Source organism: Ursus arctos, unplaced genomic scaffold (genome assembly GCF_023065955.2).
Source record: "Ursus arctos isolate Adak ecotype North America unplaced genomic scaffold, UrsArc2.0 scaffold_5, whole genome shotgun sequence".
NCBI lineage: Eukaryota > Metazoa > Chordata > Mammalia > Carnivora > Ursidae > Ursus > Ursus arctos.
Window position 1 is genome coordinate 31197734 of NW_026623067.1, and position 25813 is coordinate 31223546.

At 39.9% G+C, this 25813-nt stretch overlaps 1 protein-coding gene and 1 non-coding gene across 3 annotated transcripts in view; one reads left to right on the top strand and one right to left on the bottom strand.

Annotated features, from left to right (window-relative positions):
* KIF3A (kinesin family member 3A) overlaps positions 1-18588 on the bottom strand; it is a 51592-nt gene extending 33004 nt beyond the window's left edge. For both annotated transcript variants that reach the window (XM_026507953.4, XM_044387397.3), the window contains exons 1-4: positions 18413-18588; positions 15202-15475; positions 3324-3468; positions 3097-3181 (exon numbers count right to left, since the gene is read on the bottom strand). In XM_026507953.4, coding sequence (XP_026363738.1) covers positions 3097-3181; positions 3324-3468; positions 15202-15475; positions 18413-18418 — 510 coding nt within the window. In that variant the 5' untranslated portion in view covers positions 18419-18588. The remainder of the gene's footprint in view (positions 1-3096; positions 3182-3323; positions 3469-15201; positions 15476-18412) is intronic.
* A 4579-nt stretch (positions 18589-23167) lies between these two features.
* On the top strand, positions 23168-25054 carry LOC113261490 (uncharacterized). The gene is made up of 3 exons (XR_008957508.1): positions 23168-23389; positions 24343-24467; positions 24980-25054. It is a non-coding gene; the product is annotated as an uncharacterized LOC113261490 (transcript).
* The last annotated feature ends 759 nt before the right edge of the window (positions 25055-25813 follow it).

Below are 25813 nucleotides of genomic sequence, written 5' to 3' on the forward strand. Positions count from 1 at the left end.
CGAAATGGTGCTGTGACAACTGCATATCCACACGTGCAACAATGAAGCTGGTCCTCTACCTCAGCCATATATAAAAATTAACTCAAACAAACAAAAAAATGGATCAAAGACATAAATGTAAAAGCTACAACTATAAAACTCTTACAAAACAAAAGCAAAAATCTTCACGACCTTGGGTAAAACAATAGTTTCTTAGGTGTAACACCAAAAGCACAAACAACAAAACTAAACATAGATAAATCAGACAAGATCAAATTTTAAAATTTTTGTGCTTCAAAGGAAACCATCATGAAAGTGAAAAGACAACCCATAAATGGGGAAAAAGTTGTGTAAATCATACACCTGTTAAGGGACTTCTATCTAGAATACATAAAGAAGTATTACCACTTAATAACAAAAAGACAACCCAATTAAAAACAGACAAAGGATCAGAACAGACATTTCTCTAAAGAAGGTACTAAAATGGCTAACAAGCATGGGAAAAGATGTTCAAAATTGTTAGCCACCAAAGAAACGGAAACCAAGCCCGCAGATACCACTTGACACCGACTACAATGGCTAAATTGGAGGAGGACAACAACAAATACGGACAAGGATGTGGACAAACTGGAAACCTCATTCACTCGTGACGAGAATGTAAAATGGTACAGCCGCTGTGCAAAAGAGTCTGGCACCTCAGAAGCTTAAGCAAACAGTTAACCACAGGACCCAGCAATTACACTCACAGGTATACAACCAGGAGAACTGAAAAGATATATTCATGCAAAAACTTGTACAAGTCTAGGTTCATAACAGCATTATTCCTAATAGACGGAAAGTGAAACAACCCCAATGTTCACCTGATGGAAACTATAAAATGCAGTATGCCCATACAATGGATTACTATTCAGCAATAACAAAAAAATCAAGCACTGACACATGCTGCAACATGGATGCGCCATGAAAAGTGATTCTAAATGAAAGAAGCTAGTCATCAAACACCGCATATTGTACTATTCCTTCACATTATATATTCAGAATAGGCAACTCTATCGAGACAAAAAGGAGAGCAGTGGTTGCCTAGGACTGGGTTGAGAGTGGCATCTAAGAGGCACAGTGTGCCTCTTTTTGGGGTAAGGAAAATGTTCCAAAACTAACTGTCATTGACAGAGGTACAACTCTATGAATATATCAAAATCCATTGAATAGTACACTTTAAATGAGTAAATTGTATGGTATATGAATTATATCTCAATAAAGCTATTTTTTAAAAAAAGAAATGAAGAACGTCAATGAACTGTGAAAACACTATATTAAATGAAAGAAGCAAGACACAGAAGACCATACTTTATATGATTCCGTTTGTATGAAATATTTAGACTAGGCAAATCCATTGGACAGAAAGTGAGTTATGATTACCAGGAGGTGGGGGAATGGGGAGTGATTCCTAATGGGCATGGGATTTCTTTTGGGAGTAACGAAAATGTTCCAGAATTAGATAGTGATGGTTGTATAATTTTGTGAATATACTAAGAACTGCTAAATTGTATACTTCAAAAGGGTAAATATTATCTATTCTATATTATCTCAATTTTTAAAAACAATGAATGTGAATCAGCTAAGCTTGTAAGTTAACATAATGCACCTATTCACAAATTTTGTAATTCTCCAATATTTATGCATATAATTTCACATTTCCCTTTTCTGAAATGCATGATAAAAATAGTCTTTTGTGCCCATCTCTTACTCAAAAGTGTACAAACTAAACTTTATCAATCAGCAACTTTAGTTTTTCCTCTAGGTAAAAGAAAGATTGAAAACTACTAATATTTTTTACTATATTCATAATTGGTCTTAGTATCTTTATTTTTGACACCTCAACAATTCCGGACTTAAAATCAATTCTGGAGTACTCTTGGCATTCATACCAGAAAATGAAAACACATTCACGTAAAAATCTGTGTGCAAATGTTCTTAGATATTTTATTCATAATAGCCAAAAACTATAAACTGCCTAGACGTCCTTCAACAGGTCAACGGTTGAACTTTACATGTATACACCATGAAATGCCACTCAGCAATAAGAAGTCATGAACTATCAATACATGCAACAACTGGACAAATCTCAGGGGGGGTTATGCCAAGTGAAAAAGGCTGATCCCAAAAGGTTATATATCGTATGGTTCTATTTATGTAACATTTTTGAAAAGACAAAATTTTAGAACTGGAAAGTAGATTAGGGCTTGTCAGGGGTTAGGGACGACAACAGAGCAATGTAGTCTGACTAGAGGTGGATGTGGTTATGAAAGGGCAACAGGAGGCATCTCTGTGATACGACTGTGTCGTACCTTAACGTGGCAGTGGATCTGCCAATCTAAACGCAAAGAGTACAAGAAAAATTGGAGCACTGTGAGCAAAATCTGTGGACTGTGTCAACAACATCATGGCTGTGACACTCTACTACGGCTCTGTAAAATGGTACCACTGGGGAGACCTGTGTAAAAGGTTCATCTACGTAAAGGGTAATGTCTCCATATTCTTTCTTACAGCCGCATGTGACTCTACACTCATCTGAATAAGAATTTTAATTTAAAAAAAGTGCAGATCAAGGGGCGCCTGGCTGGCTCAGATGGTTAAGCATCTACCTTCACCTCAGGTCATGATCCCAGAATCCTGGGATCGAGTCCCTCATAGGGCTCCTTGCCAGCAGGGAGTCTGTTTCTCCCTCTGCCTCTACCGCTCCCCCTGCTTGTGCTCTCTTGCTCTCTCTGTCAAATAAATAAATAAAATCTTTAAGAAATAAAAAATAATAAAGTGCAGATCAATGTACATGTATAACTACTTGTAGAGTAGAAGTAAAATTATATTTGTTGATGCTTACATAATGGAACAATGAAGGAATACTGAAAGTGGTTATCTTAGGGCTGGGAAAAGTGGGCAGTTGGGGTAGGAACAATTTTACAAAGCATTAATTTTCACATTTTAAATTTTGAATCATGATCATATTACCAGGTCAAAAAATAAGTAAAACATTAAAAATACTTTTGGACAAAAAGAACCATAATTTAGTAAACATTCTACTACTTCAGAAAGTACCTCAATTTCAGTGATCCTTACCTCTAACCTCTGTGTCTGATCCTTGCCCAAAAGGTCACGGACTTCTTCATTATATATTTCCAAATAAGACACGCGAACCAAAAATCTATAAATAAAACATCATTTTAGAAAACATAAAAAGCAGAGAAATAAGAGCTGTTTTTAAATATGTTTATAAGTTTTGTACCTATATGCTTTTCTAATGTTTGTACTTCTCAATATTAGAAAATAAAAGAATTCTCTTTTACCTTGTATCACCCTCTGCTTTTGCAATATGACCAAATATGTGAGCAAATGAATTTGGAATGATTCCTCTAAGTTCAGGAACAGCTCGAACACCTTCCATGGTAAAAGTTTTGCCTGTTCCAGTTTGTCCATATGCAAAAATAGTCCCTGAAAATGATGAAGAGAATCAAACACTTTAATTTAGAGTCTAATGCTACAGAACAGTATCTCTCAAAAGTAATTCCTTTGACACTGTGATGCAATTTCTTCCCTGGATTTAAAATTTATTCAAGTATGAATTTCACTTCTATTATCAACAATAATATGTACTCTGTGCCACATGAGTCAATGAGATACCCCTAATTATTAATAAAAAGTATCCCAAGCACTAAAAGCAAAATTTTACATTATGGATAATTATAAGAAATTTACTGTAATGTGTATGTTAATTATTTAATGTGGACATTAAATTGGAGAAGGTAGTATAATTGCAGCAACGAAAGAATACAGGTTCTAGAACAGAAAGGCCTCACTGTGAATCCACACATCTGCCACTTTTTAGCCACCTGAGCTTAGACAAGGATCTACCCGGAGATTGTCTCCTCAGTGGTAAAATGAGGACAAGAATAACTACCTGACATGAACAGTAAGAATCAAATGAAACAATTTTCTCCACGCGATTAGCACGAAGCCTGGTAGAGTACAAGTAAATGGCAGGGTTTGTTCTTCTTAATCCTAAAATAAATTAATTTTTAAAATATGTATTTTTTAAGTAAAAGCTGTAAGGAATGGGGGAATTAAAAAATGTGACAAAACGATTATTATAAGTAATTACAGATACAACTTAAACTTTCTAAAGCCTAAATTCATTCATTCAACAAGTACTTGGCACACACCTGAGTATGGCATTATGCTAAGCACCAGGGACACGGTGACAAACAAGACAAACAGAATCCTTAATCTTATGGTGTGTATCATCTTGGAAAGGAGATACTGGTCAAATATTTACAAGCAGGATGAGTGTTGGGAATGAGAAACGGAGTTCTAGCTGAGAGTAAAGGGATATAATCTCGGCAGAAGAAATGACACAAGAGGAAAGTGGAGGGAGATCAAGAAAGGCCTTCCAGAAAAGGTAAAGTTTAAGATATAATCTGAAATATGAGTAAGAGTTAGATAGCAACAGAGTGGGCAGCAAGAAGGAAGAAAGAAAACAGAGGTTTTGCAGAAATGAAATGAGATCAGAATGGAAGAAACAGAGATGGAAAATGAAGGCAGATGGACAGAGAGGTGAAGACACCAGCAAGGGCCTAATCACACACTGCCATGAAAGCCATGCTAAGGTTTTAAGAACTTATCCTGAAAGCAAAGTGAAGCCATAGAATGATTTTGCAGTTAGGAGTGACATCAGGATCACTACGGCTACACTGTGTGCAAAGAACTGGACGAAAGAAAGGGGAGATGTGAAGAAACCAGTCAAAGAGCTGGAGCGGTTAGCCAAATGAGAGATGGTGCTGACAACAGAAGGGAATGAGAGAGGTGGAAGGACTTCAGAGACACGCAACAGTTAGAAGCAACAGCATCTGGGAAATAAGCAGCCAGGGGACCGGGGAAAAGGAGGAATCCAGGATGACTTTCAAATTTCTGGCTTGAACAAGGGATGTATGACTATGTCATCTACTGAAGTGGTGAACACCACCAGAAGAAATGACGGTTTGAAGGGAAAGACTGTGAATTCAGTTGAGAGCATACTGAGGTCGAAATGCCCATGACACACCCAAATCCATGTGTCAAGCAGGCAGGTGGAGGGATGAGATGTATTTGCCCAGGGAAGCCCTGGGAGCAGCTGCAATTTCTGCAGGAGACAGCACAGTGTGAGAAGACAGCACAAATGACATTGCTTTTCAACTACTTCCACCCCATGCAAGTAATCTCTTATGTCACCATCACTTTCAGACTTTCCGTGACAATCATCACAATACTTAATCACAACGGAAGCCATTTTTTACACATGGAAATAAAAAAAAGTTTTGATTTTTTCTAACTAAATATTTCAAACTATGCCATTAAGAATATAACGTATTGGGGGCGCCTGGGTGGCACAGCGGTTAAGCGTCTGCCTTTGGCTCAGGGCGTGATCCCGGCGTTCTGGGATCGAGCCCCACATCGGGCTCCTCTGCTGGGAGCCTGCTTCTTCCTCTCCCTCTCCCCTGCCTGTGTTCCCTCTCTCGCTGGCTGTCTCTATTTCTGTCGAATAAATAAATAAAATCTTTAAAAAAAAAAAAAAGAATATAACGTATTGCCTTCAAAAGAGCTGAAAATATTATGAACTCACAAACCGCACGTGAGAGCCAACACAACGGCTATCATTCACTGATCATCTGCTCTGTGCGAGACCATGTACTTTACATGCATCCTCACTGAATTTTCACCCCAAGCCTAAAAGCAAGGCACTATTTATATTCCATGCATTAGCTGAGGAAACAAAGGCTTACAGAGGTTGAGTTACTTATTCAATGTCATAGTAAGTGGTAGAAACAAGATGTGGACACAGTTCACCTGGCTCTAGAGCCCTTATTTTTTAAAAGTATGTAAAGGCCAAAATTTTAATTCAAAATTAATTCCCAACACAATTCCATAAATTCATTAAATATATTAATATTATTGATTCAAAAAGGATATTGATCTATATTTTTATTTTTTTTAATTTTTTTTTTTAAAGATTTTATTTATTTATTTGACAGAGAGACAGGCAGTGAGAGAGGGAACACAAGCAGGGGGAGTGGGAGAGGAAGAAGCAGGCTCCCAACCAAAGAGCCTGATGCGGGGCTCGATCCCAGAACACCGGGATCATGCCCTGAGCCAAAGGCAGACGCTTAACGACGGAGCCACCCAGGCGCCCCTGATCTATATTTTTAAAGCTGAGAAAGGAGGACCAGGAATCCCCTAGAATAAAAGAATCTCATCTCATTTTCAGAGATGAGATTCCAAATTTCTAGTTTTTGTATGTCCAACTTAACAAATCCAATGCTAGCATTTCCTTCAAAATGAACTTTTCTTAAAACTTTACTTTTAAAAAACTAAAAATGACCTGAAATTTTACCCAACCTCCCGACTTCATGACTACATCTTAAAAATGGTAGAAGGCCTACAAAAAATCTGCATATAGATGTTTACAGCAGTGCATATTCATAACTACCAAAATTTGGAAGCAACCGAGATGTCCTTCCGTAGTAAGTGAATTGATAAATAAACTGTGGTACATCCAGACAATAGAATATTATCAGCACAAAAAAGATACAAGCTATCAAGCCATGAAAAGACATGGAGAAAACTTCAGTGCATGTTACTAAGTGAAAGAAGCCAAACTGAAAGGTTAAATACTATACGATTCTAACTGTGTGACATTCTAGAAAAGGTGAAACTATGTAGACAGTAAAAAGATCAGTGGCTGCCAGGCTTAGCTGGGGAAGGAAGGATAAACAAGCAGAGCAGAGAGTGAAACTGTTCTTTATGATATTACAATAGGGGATACACATCATTACATTTTTGTCAAAACCCATAGGATGTACAACCCCAACAATGAACCCTAATGTAAACTATGGACTTTGGATGATACTGATGTGTCAATGTACATTCATCAATCGTAACAAATGCACCACTGTAGTGCAAGATGTTGATAGTGGGGAACTTTGTATATGTTTGGAGACAAGGGATATAAGGGAAATTTCTGTATTTTCCTTAATCTTGCTGTAACCTAAAACTCCTCTAAAAAGAAAGTTTATTAATTAAAAAAAAAAACGTTGAAAATTAGGATTATGTACTTGCCATTGCACATTTGATAATGTCAAGTAAACTACACCCTATGTTATAGTATTCCCGATTTTTGTCCTTTTTAAACATATTTTTTTCTATGTTACTATCAACAATTTTCAATCAGCATAACAGATGGAAAATAGGTGAAAATTCCCTTGACATTTACATAGTACTCCATACAACATTTATTTTTTAAAATACACAATTTTGTTATTTCAAAATTAAATGAGTGACACTTCGCTTTCAGCAAAGAGTAACAAGGACCAGATTTACCCTCTTGACAGAAACGAAAAGCAGACAAAATATACAAAGCAACAGTTTTCAAGACAATGGACCTCAGTCAACAAAGGGCGTGACCCCCGAAAATTGGCAAACAGGTGAGGCAGGATCTATGACTGCCCAGCTTCTTGCCTTGTGAGAGAGAATCGGCCACAGAGCAGCCACACAGCAGCAGAATCCAAGGAATGATGAGAAGATGCCCCGAGTCAAGAAGGAGCCCAGAGGCCAAAGAGACCAAAGCAGCTAGAATTTGTAGGACGCAGTAGCAGAGAGGATAACACTGTGCAGAAAGCTGCAGATTCCAGAGGTCTGCAGGTCTTCCTCAAGTATTCTGCTGAATACTAAGCATCTCAAGAGTGTGAGGGAACTATCTAAATGGGGGGGGGGGGATCATTTGGAAGGAAGAGTCCTCAATGCCCACAAAGGCCAGAAACAGTATCTGTCTACACCAGCCAGACTGGAAAATCTCATGATGCACAGGACATTAGGTACAGTAAACAAAAGGGTCTTGCCTCAGAATTAGGGGAATAACCTTAGACTAAGTACTGCTCCAGTCCTAACTAAAGATCTTAAAAAGATCTGAAAGAGTCAGAGAAAGACAAATACCATACGATTTCATCCATATGTGAAATTTAATAAACAAAACAGATGAACCATACAGGAGGGGAAGGAAAAATAAAATAAGATGAAATCTGAGAGGGAAGCAAACCATAAGAGAAGCTGAACCTAGGAAACAAACTGAGGGATGTTGGAGGGGAGATGGGGGGATGGGGTAACTGGGTGATGGGCATTAAGGAGGGCACTTCAAGTAATGAGCACTAAATTCTACCTCTGCAACTAAAAAAAACAAAAACAAAACAAAACAAAAAAAACCCTGAATCAAACCATTTTCAAATAACTGCAACTGAGAACAAAGCTCATGAATATTTATAGGAATTAAAAAAATCCAAGAGCCAAGGTAAAATTCACAGCGTCTGGCATCCAGTCAAAATTTGTCAAGCTTGCAAAAAAGCAGAAAGATACAACTCATAATGAAGAAATTCATCAATCAGTCAAAACCAATTCAGAACTGACACAAATGTTAGAATTAGCACACAAGGACATTAAAACAGTTATAAAAACTATATGCTACATGTTAAAAAGTTAACTGGAAAATTTGGATGGAAGTTTGGAAGAACTTAGATGGAAGATACAACAAAGACCCAAATCAAACTTCTAGGGATGAAAACTACAATGTGTGAGATGAAAAACATAAAAGATTAATGGCAGATTAGACACTGCAGAATAACAGATCAGTAAACTTTAACACGTACCAACAGACACAATAAAAAATGCAATACAGAGAAAAAAGAAAAACAGCATCAATGAGCTGTGGGACAATTTCAAGCAGCTTAATATACATGTCATTGCAGTCCCCCATGGAGAGAGTGGGGACAGGGAAAATATTTGAAGAAATATGGCTGAAAATTTTCCAAATTTGATGGAAACTACAAACTCACAGATCTAAAAAGCTTAATGAACTGTAAGCACAGAAACATAAAGAAAAATAAACCATGGCGCATCATAATCAAAAATGCTCAAAACCAATGAAATAGAAGAAAATCTTAAAAGCAACCAGAGAAAGACATGTTATGTAAAGAAGTACCAAAATAAGGAAAACAGAATTCCAGGACAAAATGCAAAAAGATGACAGTAGAGGAATATCCTTCAAGTATTAAAAGAAGAAACTATCAACGTAGAATCCTACATCTCGTGAAAATTTCTTACAAAAACAAAGGCAAAATAAATATTTTTTAGACTACAAAAGCTGAAAGAATTCATCACCAGTAGATTTGCACTCTAAGAAACATTAGAGGAAGTTACCCAATGCAGAAACCATGATACTAGATGGAGGATGGATCTACACGAAGGAATACAGAGTACCAAAAATGGTGAGTACATAAGTAAGAAAACAGGTACGTTTTTTCCTATTATTTAAATCTCTTTAAAAGACAACTGACGGTTTAAACAAAAATAACAACAATGTGGTTTGGAGTTTATAACATGTAGAAGTAAATGTCCGACAACAACACCACGGAACTTGGGAGGAGACAACTAGAAGTAGAGTTTAAATTTTTTTTTTTTTTACTACACAAGAAGTAGCATGATATCACTTGACGGTAAAGTGTGATATATTAAAGATTTATACTATAAACCTTGAAACAACCACTAAGATAAAACAAAGATGTATTGCTATAAGCCAACAGAGAAGACAGAATGGAATACAAATAATACAAAGAAAGGCATAAAAAGGAAAAGAGGACAAAGACAAAACCAACAGCAAGACATAAATGGTTTTGATAACCCAATTAAGAAGCAGAGACAGAAAGACTGGGTTTAAAAAACAACAACATAAAAAAACCTACCAACTACACAATGCTGTACAGAAGAGAGCTAACAACAGATCTGGGGCTACTATTCTTTGACAGGCCTGCTTTCAAGTTTGGCCTTTGACTAGCATTTGGGAATTTAGATTTAGGGAGGGTTCTCCCTAATCCCTAACAAACAGAGTAGCTCATTATGCCTAAACTGTTTGTATAAACAAGGTGGTTTAATACTAAACACCTGCTTTCCTTCTGCGAGTGTGGGATCTTGGCAAGTGCAAGGCTGAGGGCGCCCACATGAGCAACCTGGGACAGACACTGTGTCTCTTACAGAGCTCCTCTGACAGACAAGATTGCACAGGTATTGTCGCATTACATGGTAGAATTAAGCACATCCTGTATGCCCACTAGAAGAGGACCTCTAGGAAGTTTATACCTGGTTTCCTCCACACTTCACCCCATGCACCTTTTCCCCTTGCTGTTTTTTGTTTTCTTTTTTCTTTTTTTGGTATCTTTTTTGCTCTAATAAACCAAAGCTGTAAGTACAATTATATGCCGAAACCCTCGACTTCTCCTACCAACCTCTGAACCTGGGGTAATCTTAGTGACCTCCAGTATAACTATGTACTAGAAATGCACTTTCAATATAACAACACAAATACGTTAAAGTAAAAAAGATGAACAAAGATATACCATGTTAACACTAAATCAAAAGAAAGCTAAAATGTCTATATTAATATCAAAGTAGGTTTCAGAGTAAAGAACATTACTACGGATAAAGAGAGTAATTTCATAATGAAAATGAGGTTAATGCATGAAGAGGACTTGAAACCCATAAGCATTTATGCACCTACTCACAGGGTTTCAAAATACATCAAGTAAAAAAATGACAGAACTGAAAGGAAAAGGCAAATACAAAAACATAGTAAGAGAATTCAATACCTGTCTCAATAATCGATAGACCAAGTAGAAAATAATTAAGTAGATAGAAAACCTGAATGATACCATCAAACTGATGTAATGAACATTTATAGAATGCTCCACCCAACAACAGCAAAATACATATGCTTCTCAAGAATATACAAACATTTAATAATAAACTTATTCTGGGTCATATAACATGTTTCTAATTTCAAAAGATTCAAGTTTCACATAGTATGTTCTCTAACACAGAATTAAACTAGACATCAGTAACAAAGATCTCTGGAAAATCTCAAATTATCTGGAAACTAACACATTTTTAAATAACCCAAGGATCAAAGAAGAAATCAAGAGGGAAGGAAGTACCTTGCACTACATGAAAATGAAAACACAGTATGTCAAAATCTGTACAACGCCACTAAAGCAGTACTTAGGGGGTAATTCATAGCATTAAATCTCCATACTAGAAAGTTAGAAAGGTCTCAAAATAATTACCTCAGCTCCCACCATAAGAAAGTAGAAAAAGAGGAAGTAGGAGAACCTACTCCTACTTTATTAGTCCTCTTCCAGACTAATCACAAGAAAAAGAGATGACACAAATACCATATACCAATATCAGAGAAAGATTACATCACCACATTCTGATACAAGAAAAATGGAGGATTGATATAAACAACTTTTTGCCAATAATTTCAACAACTTAGATGAAAGAGACAAATTCCATGAAAAATAAACTTCCAGATCTCACTAAAAGAAAAACAGGTAACTCAAAAAGCCTTATATTATTAAAGACATTGAATCTTTAAAAACCTTCCCACAAAAAAATACTCCAGGCCCAGTTGACTTCACTGGTAAATTCCACCAAACACTTAGGGAAGATACAATACTAATTCTAGACAAATTTTTCCATATGATTAAAAAGGTGGGAATACTTTTCAACTCATTCGATGAAATTAGTGTTATCCTGATAGCAAAACCAAATAAAGACATTACAAGAAAACTACTATATCCCTCCTGAACATAGACAAAAAGCTTAAACAAAATTTTAGCATATCAAATCTAACAACATACAAAAGGATAATATACCATGACCAAGTGGTATGGCTGGTTTCACATTTAAAAATCAATGTAACTGAATATATGAACAAATTTAAAAAAAAAAAAAAGATGATTTCAATAGGTGCAGAAAAAATGCATTTGACAAGATCCAAAATCCATCCCTGGGGGGAGAAAAACAAGAACAAAGGGGAACTTACTTAATCTGATAAAAATCTATAGATAACATCGTACTTACTGGTCAAATAGTGAATGCTTTCTCCCTAAGATCTGGAACAAAACAAAAATGTCCATTCTCACCACTCATATTCAACACCGTACTGGAGGTTCTAGCCAGTACAATTCAGGTAACAAAAAGATGGGAAAGAAAGAAATTGTACTATCTTAATTTGAAGGTAACATGCTCTTGTACAAAGAAAATCCTAGGGAACTTACCAATAAATAAATAAAAGCCTACCAGAAATAATAAACAGGTTTAACAAGGTTTCAGGGTACAAGGTCAATATACAAAAACCAACTGCAAAACACAATGAGATATCACTTCATAACCATTACGATGGCTGTAACCAAAAAGACAACAAGTTTTGGCAAAGATGTGAAGAAACTGGAAACCTCATACATTGCTAGTGAGAATGTAAAAACGGGGCAGCTGCTGTGGAAAACAATCTGGCAGTTAACCTTTTGACCCACTCCTAGATATTCACCTAAGCAAAGGGAAAACATACATTTACACAAAAACATGTACAAGAATATTCACAGCAACATTATTCATAATAGCCAAAAATGGCAACAACACAAATGTTCATCAATGGACGAATGGATAAATAAAATATAGCATATCCATTTGATGGAGTATTAATTTACCATTAAAAAATGCAGTCCTGGGGCGCCTGGGTGGCTCAGTCAGTTAAGCAACTGCCTTCGGCTGGGGTCATGATCCTGGGGTCCTTGGATCGAGCCCCACCCACATGGGGCTCCCTGCTGAGCAGGGCGTCTGCTTCTCCCTCTCCCTCTGCTCCTCCCCCCTGCTTGTGCTCTCTCTCTCAAATAAATATTTTCTTAAAAAATGCAGTCCTGATACATACTATAATGTAGAAGAACGCTGAAAACATTATACCAAGTAAAAGAAGCCATACATAAAAGACTATATAGTATGATTCTATTTATATGAAATGCCTAGAACAGGCAAACTCGTACACATAGAAAATAAATACATAGTTGCTAGGGTAGGAGGGAGCAAAACTGGGAGTAACTGCTAACAGATACATAGCTTCTTTTGGGGGTGATGGAAATCTTCTGGAAACAGATTAACAGTGAGAGATACAAATAACACTACGAATGTACTAAAACCCCTGACTTATATACTGTAAAATGGTTAAAATTGTGAATTCTATGTTATTTGAATTTTATGTTGATTAAAAAAACTACTAAAATAATTGCATTCCTATGTATCAAAAATATACAATTCCAAGAATGAAATTATAAAAACAAAAGCATCAAAAATACTTAGGAATACACTGTATGTTAACTAAAGTTTAAATTTAAAAAAAGAAAGAGGTAGGGCACCTGGGTGGCTCAGTCAGTTAAGCGTCTGTCTTCGGCTCAGGTCATGATCCCACGGTCCTGGGATCAAGCCCTCCATCGGGCTCCCTGCTCAGCAGGGGAGTCTGCTTCTCCCTCTCCTTCTGCCCCTCCCCCTGCTTGTGTGCTCTCTCTCTCTCTAACAAATAAATAAAAATCTTAAAAAAAAAAAAAAAGGGAAACTGGTAAAAAAAAAAATACTCAGGAATAAATTTATCAAAATAAGTACAAGACCTGTACATTAAAAACTACAACAAAATGCTGATGAGAGAAATTAAACAAGATATAAATAAATGAAGAAAGATACCATGTTCTGGATTAGAAGACTCAGTATTGTCAGAATAACAATTCAACACAATCCCTACCAAAATCCCAGTAGGTTTTGTTTTTGGTTTTGTGTGTGTGTGTGTGTGTGTGTGTGTGGAAATTGACAAGGTAATTCTCGAATTTATGTGAAAATGCAAAGAATCCAGAAAAGCCAAAACAATTTTGAAAAAGAATAATAAAGCTAGAGAACATACAATACCTAATTTCTACACATAAACCTACAGTAATAAAAACAGGATAGACATGGAATAGAACAGACAATCCAGAAATAAACTCAAGCAACCATAGTCTGTTGATATTTGACAAAAGCACCAAGTTAATTCAATAGGGAAAGGATAGTCTAAACAAACGGTGCTGCAACAACTGGATATCCATAGAAGGTGGAACAAAAGGCAAAGAACTTATGCCCTTACCACGCACCATCTATAAAAATTAACTCCAAATGAATCACAGACCCAAATGTAAGACATACAATGTTTACAACTTCTGGATAAAAACATAAGAGAAAATCTTATTGGTCTTGAGTTCAGCAAATATTTCTTGCCTATGTCAATGAAAGCATAATGATAAAAGAAAAAAAAACGATAAACTGGACTTAATCAAAACTCAAAATCTTTTCTCTTCGAAAGACACCATTAAAAAAATGAAAATACAAGCCACATACTGGAAGAAAATATATCCAAATCACTTATCTGATCAAAAGATTTGAATCCAGAATGTATAAAAAGCATGACTCAATAATAACACAGGCAATGAAACTGAAAAGTAGGTAAAATATTTTAAAAGATATACAAAGGGCTAATACATACATGATCAGATGCTCAACACTGTTAGTTATAGAGAAATATAAGTTAAAACAATGAGATACCACTACAGGTTCTCTAGAACGGCTGTAATTAAAAAGACCGACAATCTAAATGTTGGTGAGAATGTCAAGAAACTAAAAGAACCCTCATAACACACTGGTGGGGGAAAAAATTAATAGTCACCACATTGGAAAATAGTTTGGCAATTTCTTCAAAAGATAAATATACATTAACCATATGACCCACCAATTTTACTTCTAGGTATCTACCCAAGAGAAACTTAAAAACTTATCTGCACAAAGAACTTTCTATAAAAGAATGTTCATAGCAGCACTATATATAATTGCCAAAAAATTGGCACAATCCAGATTTCCATTGAAGATCACAAAAGGTGGTATATTCATACAATGCAATACAATTCGGCATTAAAAAGGAACAAGGTACTGATATATATAACAACATGGATGACCCTCAACAACATTATACAACTGAAAGAAAACAGGTTAGGAAGATGAGATACAAAATTTCGAGCAAAGACAGAACTACACACAAAAGCAGGTCAATGGATGCCTAGAGGTAGGACTGCAAAGGGGCATATAGGAACTTTGGGGGGTCATAAAACTGGATTGTGGTGATGGTTTCACAACTGTATGTATTTACTACAACTCATCAAACTGTACAATTACAATGGATGAATTTATAGGGTATTAATACCTTGATAAAGTTGTTTAAGAAAAAGTGAATAATATACTCACCATTGTAGCCTTCAAGAACAGAATCAATAATAGGTCTTGCAGTTAAGTTATAAACATCAAGTTGTTTACTCTCTGGTCCAAAAACAGTATCAAAAGTAAATGTCTTTGGAGGTTCATTGGAAGAATCAGTCTTATGTACAGTAATAGTTCCCCTCATCTCATCCACACTGACAGCCTGTTTATAGCACATTGATTTCTCTCTCTCGTTGAGGGGCCGGCACCTAACAACCACCTTCACATTATCACAGCTTTCAGGCTTCTCTGATTTATTGATCTGGTGGAGAAAATATTCACAAATAATGAAAAGAACATTTACTTTTACCTTCAGCAAATTAAATTTCAAATTTGAAAAAGGCTACTGTGCCATCCCAGTGCCCTGCATATATTAAGCACTAACAAATATTTGTTAAATGCAATTAAAGATCTTACAGATATACAGAAAAAGCTTCTTAAAAGATATGAAAAGGCAAATGGTTTCTTTTACAATACAAATGAGGAGAAAGAAAGTCTAATTTACATTTATAGTAAATAAATGCTTTTCAAGCAGAAAAATGAATCAGTATATTATGGACTTTCTCCACAAAAGTCCCTGACTTCCTCTGAGTTTCCTGCCTGAAGGAAAACACATCTGAACCTGGTTAGCAACTTTAATCAAGAATAAAGTAGTAGATCCTGTGTTCCCCTGAGACTTTGAGTTTTATTTTCTACAATGCATCGCTAAGATGTTTCTTACCATGTGACATATGTAGTCTATCTTCTCTATAGAAGACAACATGAAATGAAACACAGCAAACAAAGTCCAATGGCAGAGAGAAATGTTTTAGTATCCCTCTAACCTAATCAACATTGATATATGTAAAGTTTCAATTTTTGAAATTTTATGATTAACCATCTGTGTTAAAATATAACCTTAAGAAATGGCACACACAGTATGATTTCACCTACATGTGGAATCTAAAAAACGAAACAGAGGAACAAACAAAACAATACTCACAGACACAGAAAACAGACCGGTGGCTGCCAGAGGGCAGTGGGATACAGAGGTGGACAAAATGGGTGAAAGAGACCAAATGTACAAATTTCCAGTTATAAAATGAGTAAGTCATGCATAAATAATACATAGTACGGTGACTATAGTCAATAGTACACCGCTGCATATTTGGAAGTTGCTAAAAGAGTATATCTTGAAATTATTCATCATAAGAAAAAAATTTTTGTAACTCTTTATGGTGAGAGATGGTCACTAGACTCACTGTGGGGATTATTTCACAAGGTACACAAATATCAAATCACGTTGTACAGGTGAAATTACTGCGTTATATGTCAATTATACTTCAATTAAAAAAATACAATCCTGTTACTGAAGCTCAATAGTTCAGTTGAACAGTATCAATACAACACAATTTTCCCCATCTCTACTTTCACCACCTAAGTCTAGGTCACCATGATCTCACCCTAAACTGGATACCCACATCTAGTTAGGTTCTCCTACAGTCTGTTCTGTCGAGTGGCCAAACAGCTTCAATACAAATTAATCATGTTGCTCCCTTACTTAAAACTCCTCAATGGTTTCCCACAGATCTCAGGATTAAAATCACAATCCTTAGGGGGTCTGTAAGACCTGGCTCCGGCCCATGTCTACTTGTCCAGCCTTATTTCACTAGCTACCCTGCTTGGCTTTCTTAGCCACAGCCACTAGTTTTTTTAAAGCCTTTTCTTGTCACCATGCTCTTTCTTACCACAGGCTGTTTCATTCCTGTGCTGTTCCTCCTGCCTAGAACATTCCTCACTCTCCCCTTCATTTATTCTCAGATCTCAGTAAAACAGCCACTTCACTTGGGAAGACTTCCCTAACTAGGTCAAATCCCAGTATAGGCCCTGAAAGCACCCTTCTCCCTCCATCATCTACAACCAGTTTCAATTCTACTTTTGTTTGCTCCTTATTTGATTAATGTCTATCTTAAATGTCTACATCAAAGGTTCCCAACTGGTAGTCAGGGGCTGAATTCAGCCACATATATCTTTTGTTTGGCTCATAGCACTTTAACAATATTTTTGAATTAGTTGCTAAAATTTTAAAAATGGAGAAATTTCACAAAAATAACAATTTATAGATTCTCTTGAAAAAAAGATCTGACATCTGTAGGCCAGCATTCCTACAAGGAACACTTCACAATTCACCAGATTCTACTTTCTATGATATGCCAACCGTTCGCTTCATGAATGATAAGCATCTGGACTCTATCAACATGACTTTCAACTCTGGCCATGAAGGGAAGCTTCTGTCTTCCCAAGTTCAAGAACCTGGCTGGTTTTGCTCAATATTTTGCCTCCAGGGCCTAATGTGCTTGATGCCCGGTATCTGCTGAATGAACTAATAACTTGAAAGCCACGACGCGGGACAAACATTGAGCATTTAATGCTAAATGTCAAGCACTGTCCTTCAATTCCGCCGTGCATTACCTTATTTCATCCTGATAAAACCGCATGAGAAACAGTTTAATTATGTGGGAACTAAGGACCCAGAAAGATTCAATAATTGTCCCAGGCCTCGCAACCAGTAGAAAACCGACCAAAGCTCAGGTGTTCTCCATGACCCTAGATTGGACTTAGGACGCCCCCTGTTAAGCGTACGGTAACACTCTGTGAAATCCTACAAGACAAACATACCACCACCCACCCACCCCCACCCCCCGCCACACACACACAAAGATACCTACGGGTTACATTCTGCACTGTAAGCTAAAGCACCACGAAAGAAATGACAGCTCGAGTCAAGGGCTGGACAAGCAAGCAGCTCTCGTTTCGCTACCTTCCAAGGGTTGGCCCCGCGGCATACAGACCCCACCAGGTGCGGAGCATCCAAAGCCGACCCCCCGCGGCCGCTCCCAGACGCCCTACTCCGTGAGCAGGGCTGGGAGCGAGAGCGCATCCTCTGGCGCTGTGCCTTTATGTCAAGCAGCGCAGGCCCTGCGGGATGCAGCACCGGCGAAGGTGGCAGGGCCTGTCTGGGGCCCCTCCCAGGACCGGCTGGAAGCTCCCGGGGCCCGAGCCCACCCGCCAGGCTCCCCTACCGCTCCGGCCCGTCGAGCCGGACCCTGCCCCGCCCCACCCCGGCCGCCTGCCTGATCCGCGCCTCCATGGCAACGGCCGCGCCCCCGAGCCAGGCCGCTGAGATGAGGAACCCCAGCGGCTGAGCGACTCTCCTCACCGGCATCGTGGCTCCCTCCGGTGCCCGGCGGAGGTCCCCGCCCTGGGCGCAGTCCAACGGCGCCGGGTTCGCGGGAGAGGTTTACCAGAGATTACCGAAACACCGCCTTGGCGCTCTCGAGACTGCGGCTCCTCAGGAGAGAGCAGGCAGTGCGCAAGCGCACTCCGAGCTCGCCCCGCCCCATCCCCGGGCCTCACGCTTCCTCGGCCTCCTGAATTACGCCTGCGCCGAGGCTTTCAGAGTCCGTCTCCTAGGACGCAGGACTGAGGCCGCGCCTGCGTAATGCTGACGGTCGGCTGCGCTAGAAATCTGGCCCGCATTGGGGCGGGGATACCTGGCTGCCACCGGTCGGGAGAGGGAGGTGCTTCTAGGTCGCACCGCTAGTCTCCTGGCAGTACTCCAAATATTGAAAACAACCATAGCAAAAAAATAAAAAAGCAATTGTACACTGTGTCCACCTAGAGAGCTAAAGACTTTGCATACATTAATGCGCTTGATTGCTGACTTGTTTATAAAGCCCGTATCTCTACTACAGATGAAGTCAGGAGGAGCTTTGTCTGTATTCTCACAAGTATCTCCAGAGCCTAGAATAGGACTTAAAATAGGATCTAGCACAGGACAGGTTTTCAATAAATATTTGTGAAAGAACGAATGATCTATCCTGTTTCCTGTCCGAACCTATGCTCTGAACACCTGCTACTGCGCTTGGATGTGCAATAGACAGTTCAAGATTATTATGTCCAGAACTGAAAGGTTGATTCCCGCCCCCGCGCACACACACTATATTACTCACTATGTTACTGCCCATCCCCGCCCCACCCTCCTCCAGACGTGAAAACAACAACAACAACAACAACAACAAAAACGCCCTCTCATACTTCCCGCAGCATAATAAATCTAAACTGAATTCTGACAATTGCTCAGGTCAAAACGCAGTCTCTTTCTCTCATACCCAACGTCCAATCTTTCAGTAGAGTTTGTTTCTATCTTTAGAACAGAGCCAGAATCTGACCACTTCTCACTACCACCATCACCGCGCAACTGTATTACCGCAATAGCTCAAAACTGGTGTCCTTGAGTGCATCCCTGCCCCCTTTAGAATGTTGTCAACACAGGAGCCAGAGTGATGGTGTTAAAAAATGAATCAGATAGTGTCCTTTCTGTATTCAAAACCTGCCAATGATTACCTATCTCACAGACTGAAGGTCACAGGCCCTCTCCCCATTTCCTACAATTTTCCCTCTGCCTCATTATTCTGCACCAGCTCCGCTTGGCCTCCTTGATTCAACAGACATTCTGGGCGTGGTTCCATCTTAGAAGGCAAGGGCATTTGCACTTGCAGTAGGAGCTAATAAAAACAACTATAAAGCATCTGACTTAGTGCCAGTGTACTCTTCTAAGTGCTTTACTTTCTTTTTTTATTATTAATTTAATCCATATAATAACCTTCTGAAATAAGTACTATTAGTCATTTTACTAGAAAATAGGAACAACTATTCTACAGATAAAGAAACTCAGGCTCAGAGCCATTATGTAACTTGTCCAAGGTCAGATATATGGACAGTGGCAAAGCCCAGATCCAAACCTAGGCCCTGGAATGCTCTCCCCCTAGATATCCACCTCACTCCCTCATCCCTTTCAGAATGTCTTGTTCACACATCACCTTCTCAATGAGCTCTACCATGATCTCTCTACTTAAAATTTCAACTTTTAGCCCCAGTCTTCTTATCTCTTCTCCATATATCATATTTCTCCATAGCACTTATCACCATCTGATATACTATATATGATATATATTATGTATATACATATACACTGCCTTATTGAGATATAATCACACATATAATTCATCAATTTAAATTGTAAACTTAAATGGTTTTTATTATATACACAGACCATAACCACAATCAAAACATTTTCATCACACCAAAAAGAAACTATACTCATAGCACTCACTCCCACTCACCCCCACCCCCTCCTCGTCAACATCCCAGCCCCACCAATCAACTTTCTGTTTCTCTTGCTTATTTGGGATATTTCCTATAACTTGAATTATGTAATATGTGGCCTTTTTTGAATGATTTCTATCACTTAATGTTTTCAAGCTTCAACCCTATTGTGGCATAGACCAGTAATTCTTTACTTTAAATGGCTGAGTAATATTCCATTGTGTGGATATACCACATTTTTATACATCTGTCAGTTGACAGACATTTGGGCTGTTTCTACTTTTTGGCCATTATGAATATTGCTGCCATAAGTTTTTGTGTGAACACGTTTCATTTCTCCTGGGTCTAATATGCCTACCAGTGGAATCACCGGGCCATTCAGTTACTGTAATGTTTAACATTTTGAGGAACTACTGAGCTGTTTCCAACAGTGGCCACACTACCAGCGATTTTATATTCTCATCAGCAATATATGAGGTTTACAGTTCCTCCATGTCCTCACCGACTCTTGCTGTTTTCTTGTCTTTTGACTACAGCCACCCTACTGGTGTAAAACAGCATCTCATGCTGGTTTGGATTCACACTTCCTTGATAACTAATGATGCACCTCTTTCCATGTGCTTATTGACCATTTGAACGTCTTCTTTGGAGAAATGTCTATTCAAATCTTTGCCGTTTTATTTGTCTTTTCATTATTAAGTTGTAAGAGTTCTTTCTAAATCCTAAATACAAGTCTCTTTTCAGATATACAATATGCATAAATTTTTCTCCCATTCTGTGGGTTGTCTTTTTAATTTCTGGAGAGTGTTCTTTGTAGCTCAAAAGTTTTTAATTTAGATCAAATTCAATTTATGTATTTTCTCTTCCTTCCTTCCTTCCTTCCTTCCTTCCTTCCTTTCTTGCATTGTACTTCTGGTACATACCTAACAAACCATTTCCAAACCCAAGGTCATGAAGACTTATTTTTGCAAGAATTTTATAGTTTTAACTTATACATTTAGATCTATGATATATTTTGAATTATTTTGGTATATGGTAAGATATAGGGATCCAGCCTCATTTTTCTGTTTATCACTATCCTGCTGTCCCATCACCATTTGCTGAAAAGCCTATTCTTCCCTCCACTGAACTACTGTGGCACCCTAGTCAAAAATCAATTGATCGTGAATGTGACTATTGATTCCTAGACCCTCAACTCAATTCCATTGATCTAACAGACTGACCTAATGCCAGTCCTATGCTGTCTTGATTGCTGTAGGTTTGAAGTCATATAGTTTAAGGCCTCCAACTTTGTTCTGCCTTTTCAAGACTGTTGTGGCTATTCTGACACTCTTGTATTTCCATAAAAATTTTAGAAGCACCTTGTAAATTTCCACAAAAGGGCAGCTGGAAACTTAAAAGATTATGTTGAACCTACAAATCAATTTGGGAATTATTGCCATTTTAACAATGTAAGTCTTTTAATCTATGAACATGGAATGTCTTTCCATTTATTTAGGTCTTCTTTAATTTCTTTCAGTGATGTTTTGTAGTTTTCAATGTATAAATGCTGCACTTTTTTTGGTATACTCTTAAATGTTTTGTTCTTTTTTATGCTACTGAAATGGAATTATTTTTTTAATTTTATTTTCAGGTGGTTCATTGGTATTGTATAGAAATAAAACTGATTTTTTTTCTAGTACATTGACCTTGTACTCTGAAGTTTCATGAACTTGTTTATTACTTCTAAGCGTTTTTCAGTGGATTCCGTAGGGTCCTCTACATACAAGATCTTTATTTCTTCAACACTCTTGAAAGATAATTTCATTAGATACAGAGTTCCAGGTTGATAGTTTTTTCTCTCAACACTTTAAATATTTCAGCCCACTTTCTTCTTGTTTGCATGATCTCGGAAGAGACGTGCAATGTAATTCTTACCTTTGCTCTTTTATAGGTAAGTTTCTTTCCCCCACTCTGGCTTCTTTCAAAATTTTTCTTTATCTTTGACTTTCTGTAGTTCGAGTATGGTATGCCTAGGTATTATTTTGGGGCATTTATCCTGCTCAGTGTTCTCCGAGCTTCCTGGGTCTGTTGTTTGGTGTCTAATATTACCTGGGGAAATTCTCAGTCATTACCACTTGAAATATTTCTTCTATTCCTTTTCTTCTTTCTTCTCCTCCTGACATTCCCATATATTTTAATGTAAATTTAATGTAATGTACATTTTTAATGAAGTATACCTTAAATAAAGTGCACAAATCATAAATGCACAGCTTGGTCAATTTTCACGAAGTGAACAACATATCTGTGTAATCAGCATCTAAATCAAGAAATAGAACAAGACCAGCCCCTAGAAGTTCCTTGCGATCCTTTCCAGTTACTATCCACTGCCCCCTAACGGTAACCACTATCTTAACTCTTAATGTCATAGATTTTTTTTTTTCTTGTTCTTAGGCTTTTACTAATGGAATCATCCAGCAGGACGCCTTTCGTACCTGCCCCTCTACAGTCGGTATTATGTTTGTGAGATCCTTTCTTATTGGGTATAGCATTCATCCGTTCTTTTTCGGTGTGGTGTAGTATTCCATCGTGTGAATATACAATTTGTTTATCCCATTCAATTGCTGGTGGACGTTTGGCTATTACAAATACCGCTGCCCGGAACATTATGTAGTTGTCTTCTGGGTGCACATTTTTGAATTTCTGTTGAGCATATACTTAGAAGTGAAACCGCTGGGATTCTACTCATGTTTATTACCTGTCTTTCCGGCTAGAATGTAAATTCCATGTCTATTTTATTCACAGTCATGTCCTAACACATTTCAGGCCTTCACTGAGTAACTGCTGATGGGGAAAGATGGACGCATGAAGGAACTACTTTGTGAGGAAGATACTGTCTCTTTTTAAGAGATGAGGTAACCGAGACTGAGAGTTCAAGTCACTACAGGCGATCGCACAAAGTCAGAATTCCATCTCAAGCTTGTCTGACTGAGGAGCGCTCTTGACGCTGCTCTACCCGGTCCTGTGTGTCCCAAAGACGTCCTGTGAGGTAAGACGCAGGGTCCGCGGCCGGGTGTCCTTCTCCAGGGCCGGCGTGCTCCCCAGCTGCCCCGTCCCGGGTTCGGGACTCTGGTCCTGGGGCGCGGGCCTCGCGCGGGAAAGCCTCTCACAGTGGGCGGCGGGACCGGGAGCGCGGGGAGAGGGGACCCCTTGGCTACGTGCGCGCGCTCTGGGCGCCGCGGCCCGGGAGCCAGGGCCAAAGCCGGACCGGCCGGGCGCGCCCGGGGCAGCTGAAGGCCGGGAGAGCCTGCCCCGCCCGGCTCCCGCGGGGCCCCAGCTGCAAGGCCGGGGCGCCGGGTTATAAAAGGCCCGCTATGGAGGGTCTCACCTGGGACTCGGCGCTCGCCATGGCTTCGAGAGAGCGGCTCCCCGCGCCGTCCCCGAGAGGACCCCGAGCTGCGGCCCCCGCCCTCCGCGCCGCTCCGGGTGCGCCGTCCCCGCAGCGACCTCTCGGGCCCGCGCCCTGGGACAGGGGCGGCCCTCTGGACGAGCGCCGGCTGGTCGCCCATCTGCAACTGGCCCTGGGTCGCGAGGCGCGCCTGTGGAGGGGCGGCCAACCCCAGTTAGCGGGCCCCGCGGCGGGGGCCTCCCGGGAGCGCGTTCACCCCCTTCCCCGCGCGCGCACGGGACGCGGCCGGGTTCCACCTGCGCCCGCGCCCAGGTGAGCTGCACCCGCGGCGCTGGGACCCGCCCCAGGTGCGGGCCGGGCACGAGGCACCAGGCGGCACGAGGCGGGAATCGCGGGCCGGTCTCGCCCAGGAGGAGGACCATCTCAGTCCCTGAGCGGCTGGGCAACGGCGAAGCGCTTAGTCCCACCGCAACTTAAGGTGCAGGGACTTCTCCCAGCCGCTCCGGTCACCTTCGGCAGACCTGCTCCACAGGCGGACCGAGACGGGCCACCGACGAACTTCCCGGCCCTCCCCTACCCCCTCTTTCTGGCAGGTCGAGATCTGCCACAAGGTCCGGGAACTCGTGTTGGGGCTCCTGGAGCTTAAGAACATTTTCGACTTCTCCCAGACTACTATTAACCTGGCTCTACCTTCGGCCGCCTCCTGGTTTCATTAAAGGTAGGAGAGGCCTGTGAGGATGGCAATGGGGTGGGAGGGGAAACCTGACCTCTGTTATCCCAGATGCTCAGAGGCTCATAAACTAAGGAACTTGTTCGAAACGGTAGAACTGTAATGGGAACCTCTTTACATCGACTCCCCTGCCTGTCTGGCTCAGTGTCGACTGGCCTTCCGAGAGGACCTGGTTGGGAAAGGACTTACCGTATGATGAGATAGGAGGTGCTTGTCTGGGCCAGCCCGGTGCAGCCTGAGGCCAGGATGGGACTGTGTGTTCCCTGAGATGGTGCTGTATTTCCCACCATGGTTCATTCCCCTAACAAAGGACTATTGACTAGTCCCTTACGGTTCTGAAATCAGGAGCATATTCACTGCTCAAATCTAAAATGGCACTAACTTGTGGAGGAATACAGTCAATCTCTTTTTGAAAAAAGGAAAAAATGTAATTGCCTGTGCTTTACCATTTGTTTCTGGCATTCGTGTTCTGCTCAAATGTGTTTGTTCCATTCTTGCAGATAAGAGAGAGGATACTCCAATGTGTCATGGTTACCTCCTTGAGACTCGCTGCCAAAGTGAACGAAGAAGAGGAGGTAGGCATCCATTGCAGTCTGGTCTGGGCTGCTTTTGAAGTAGAGGAGTGTTAACATGGGAGCACTCAGACTTCCTGAAAAGTCTGTGTCCTTAGGAATGTTGGGCATGTTGGAAAATTCATTAACTTCCCAGGATCTCTGCTGTTCCTTCTTTAGCTTTATTGCACCCCAAGACCCCACGAATGGGCACTTAGAACAGCTGAATTCTCCTGGTCCAGCAGACCCAGAGGCCTGATCTCCTGCAGATGGACCTTACCTCCTTGGTTGATGTCTGATGTGGCCTCCCGCCCAACAGAAGCATCTGCTGTTGAGCTAAGAAAAAGGCCTCCCAAACCATGTGGACTGATGTCCACCCTTAGAAACTACATCTAAGAAATCTGTTTGAGACTTAAGGACTTGTCTGTGTCAATGAAGATGGTCCTCAGGGACTCCGGAACCCTTCTTTGAGAGGGGCAGGAGGGCCACATGCTGGGGGAGATGAGGCACCCCCACAAATGCTTCAGGATTGGTTGGACTTTGCAGTTTCACTGTGGTTTCCGATCAGGAGATTCTCTTTGAATACCCTTCCCAGACCCCCCTCCTTCTCTCTCTAAACTTATCCCCCTCTAGGGGATAGTGAAGTCTCTGTCATTTCCACAGGGTCCCCCCTGGCTGAGCTCAGGGTCTGAAGGGTCAGAAAAAAAATCACTTGTGTGTCCAGTTCCAAACCTTCCATAAAAGTGCTTTTAACCCCTGTTCATTAGAATATAATTTGTGCTC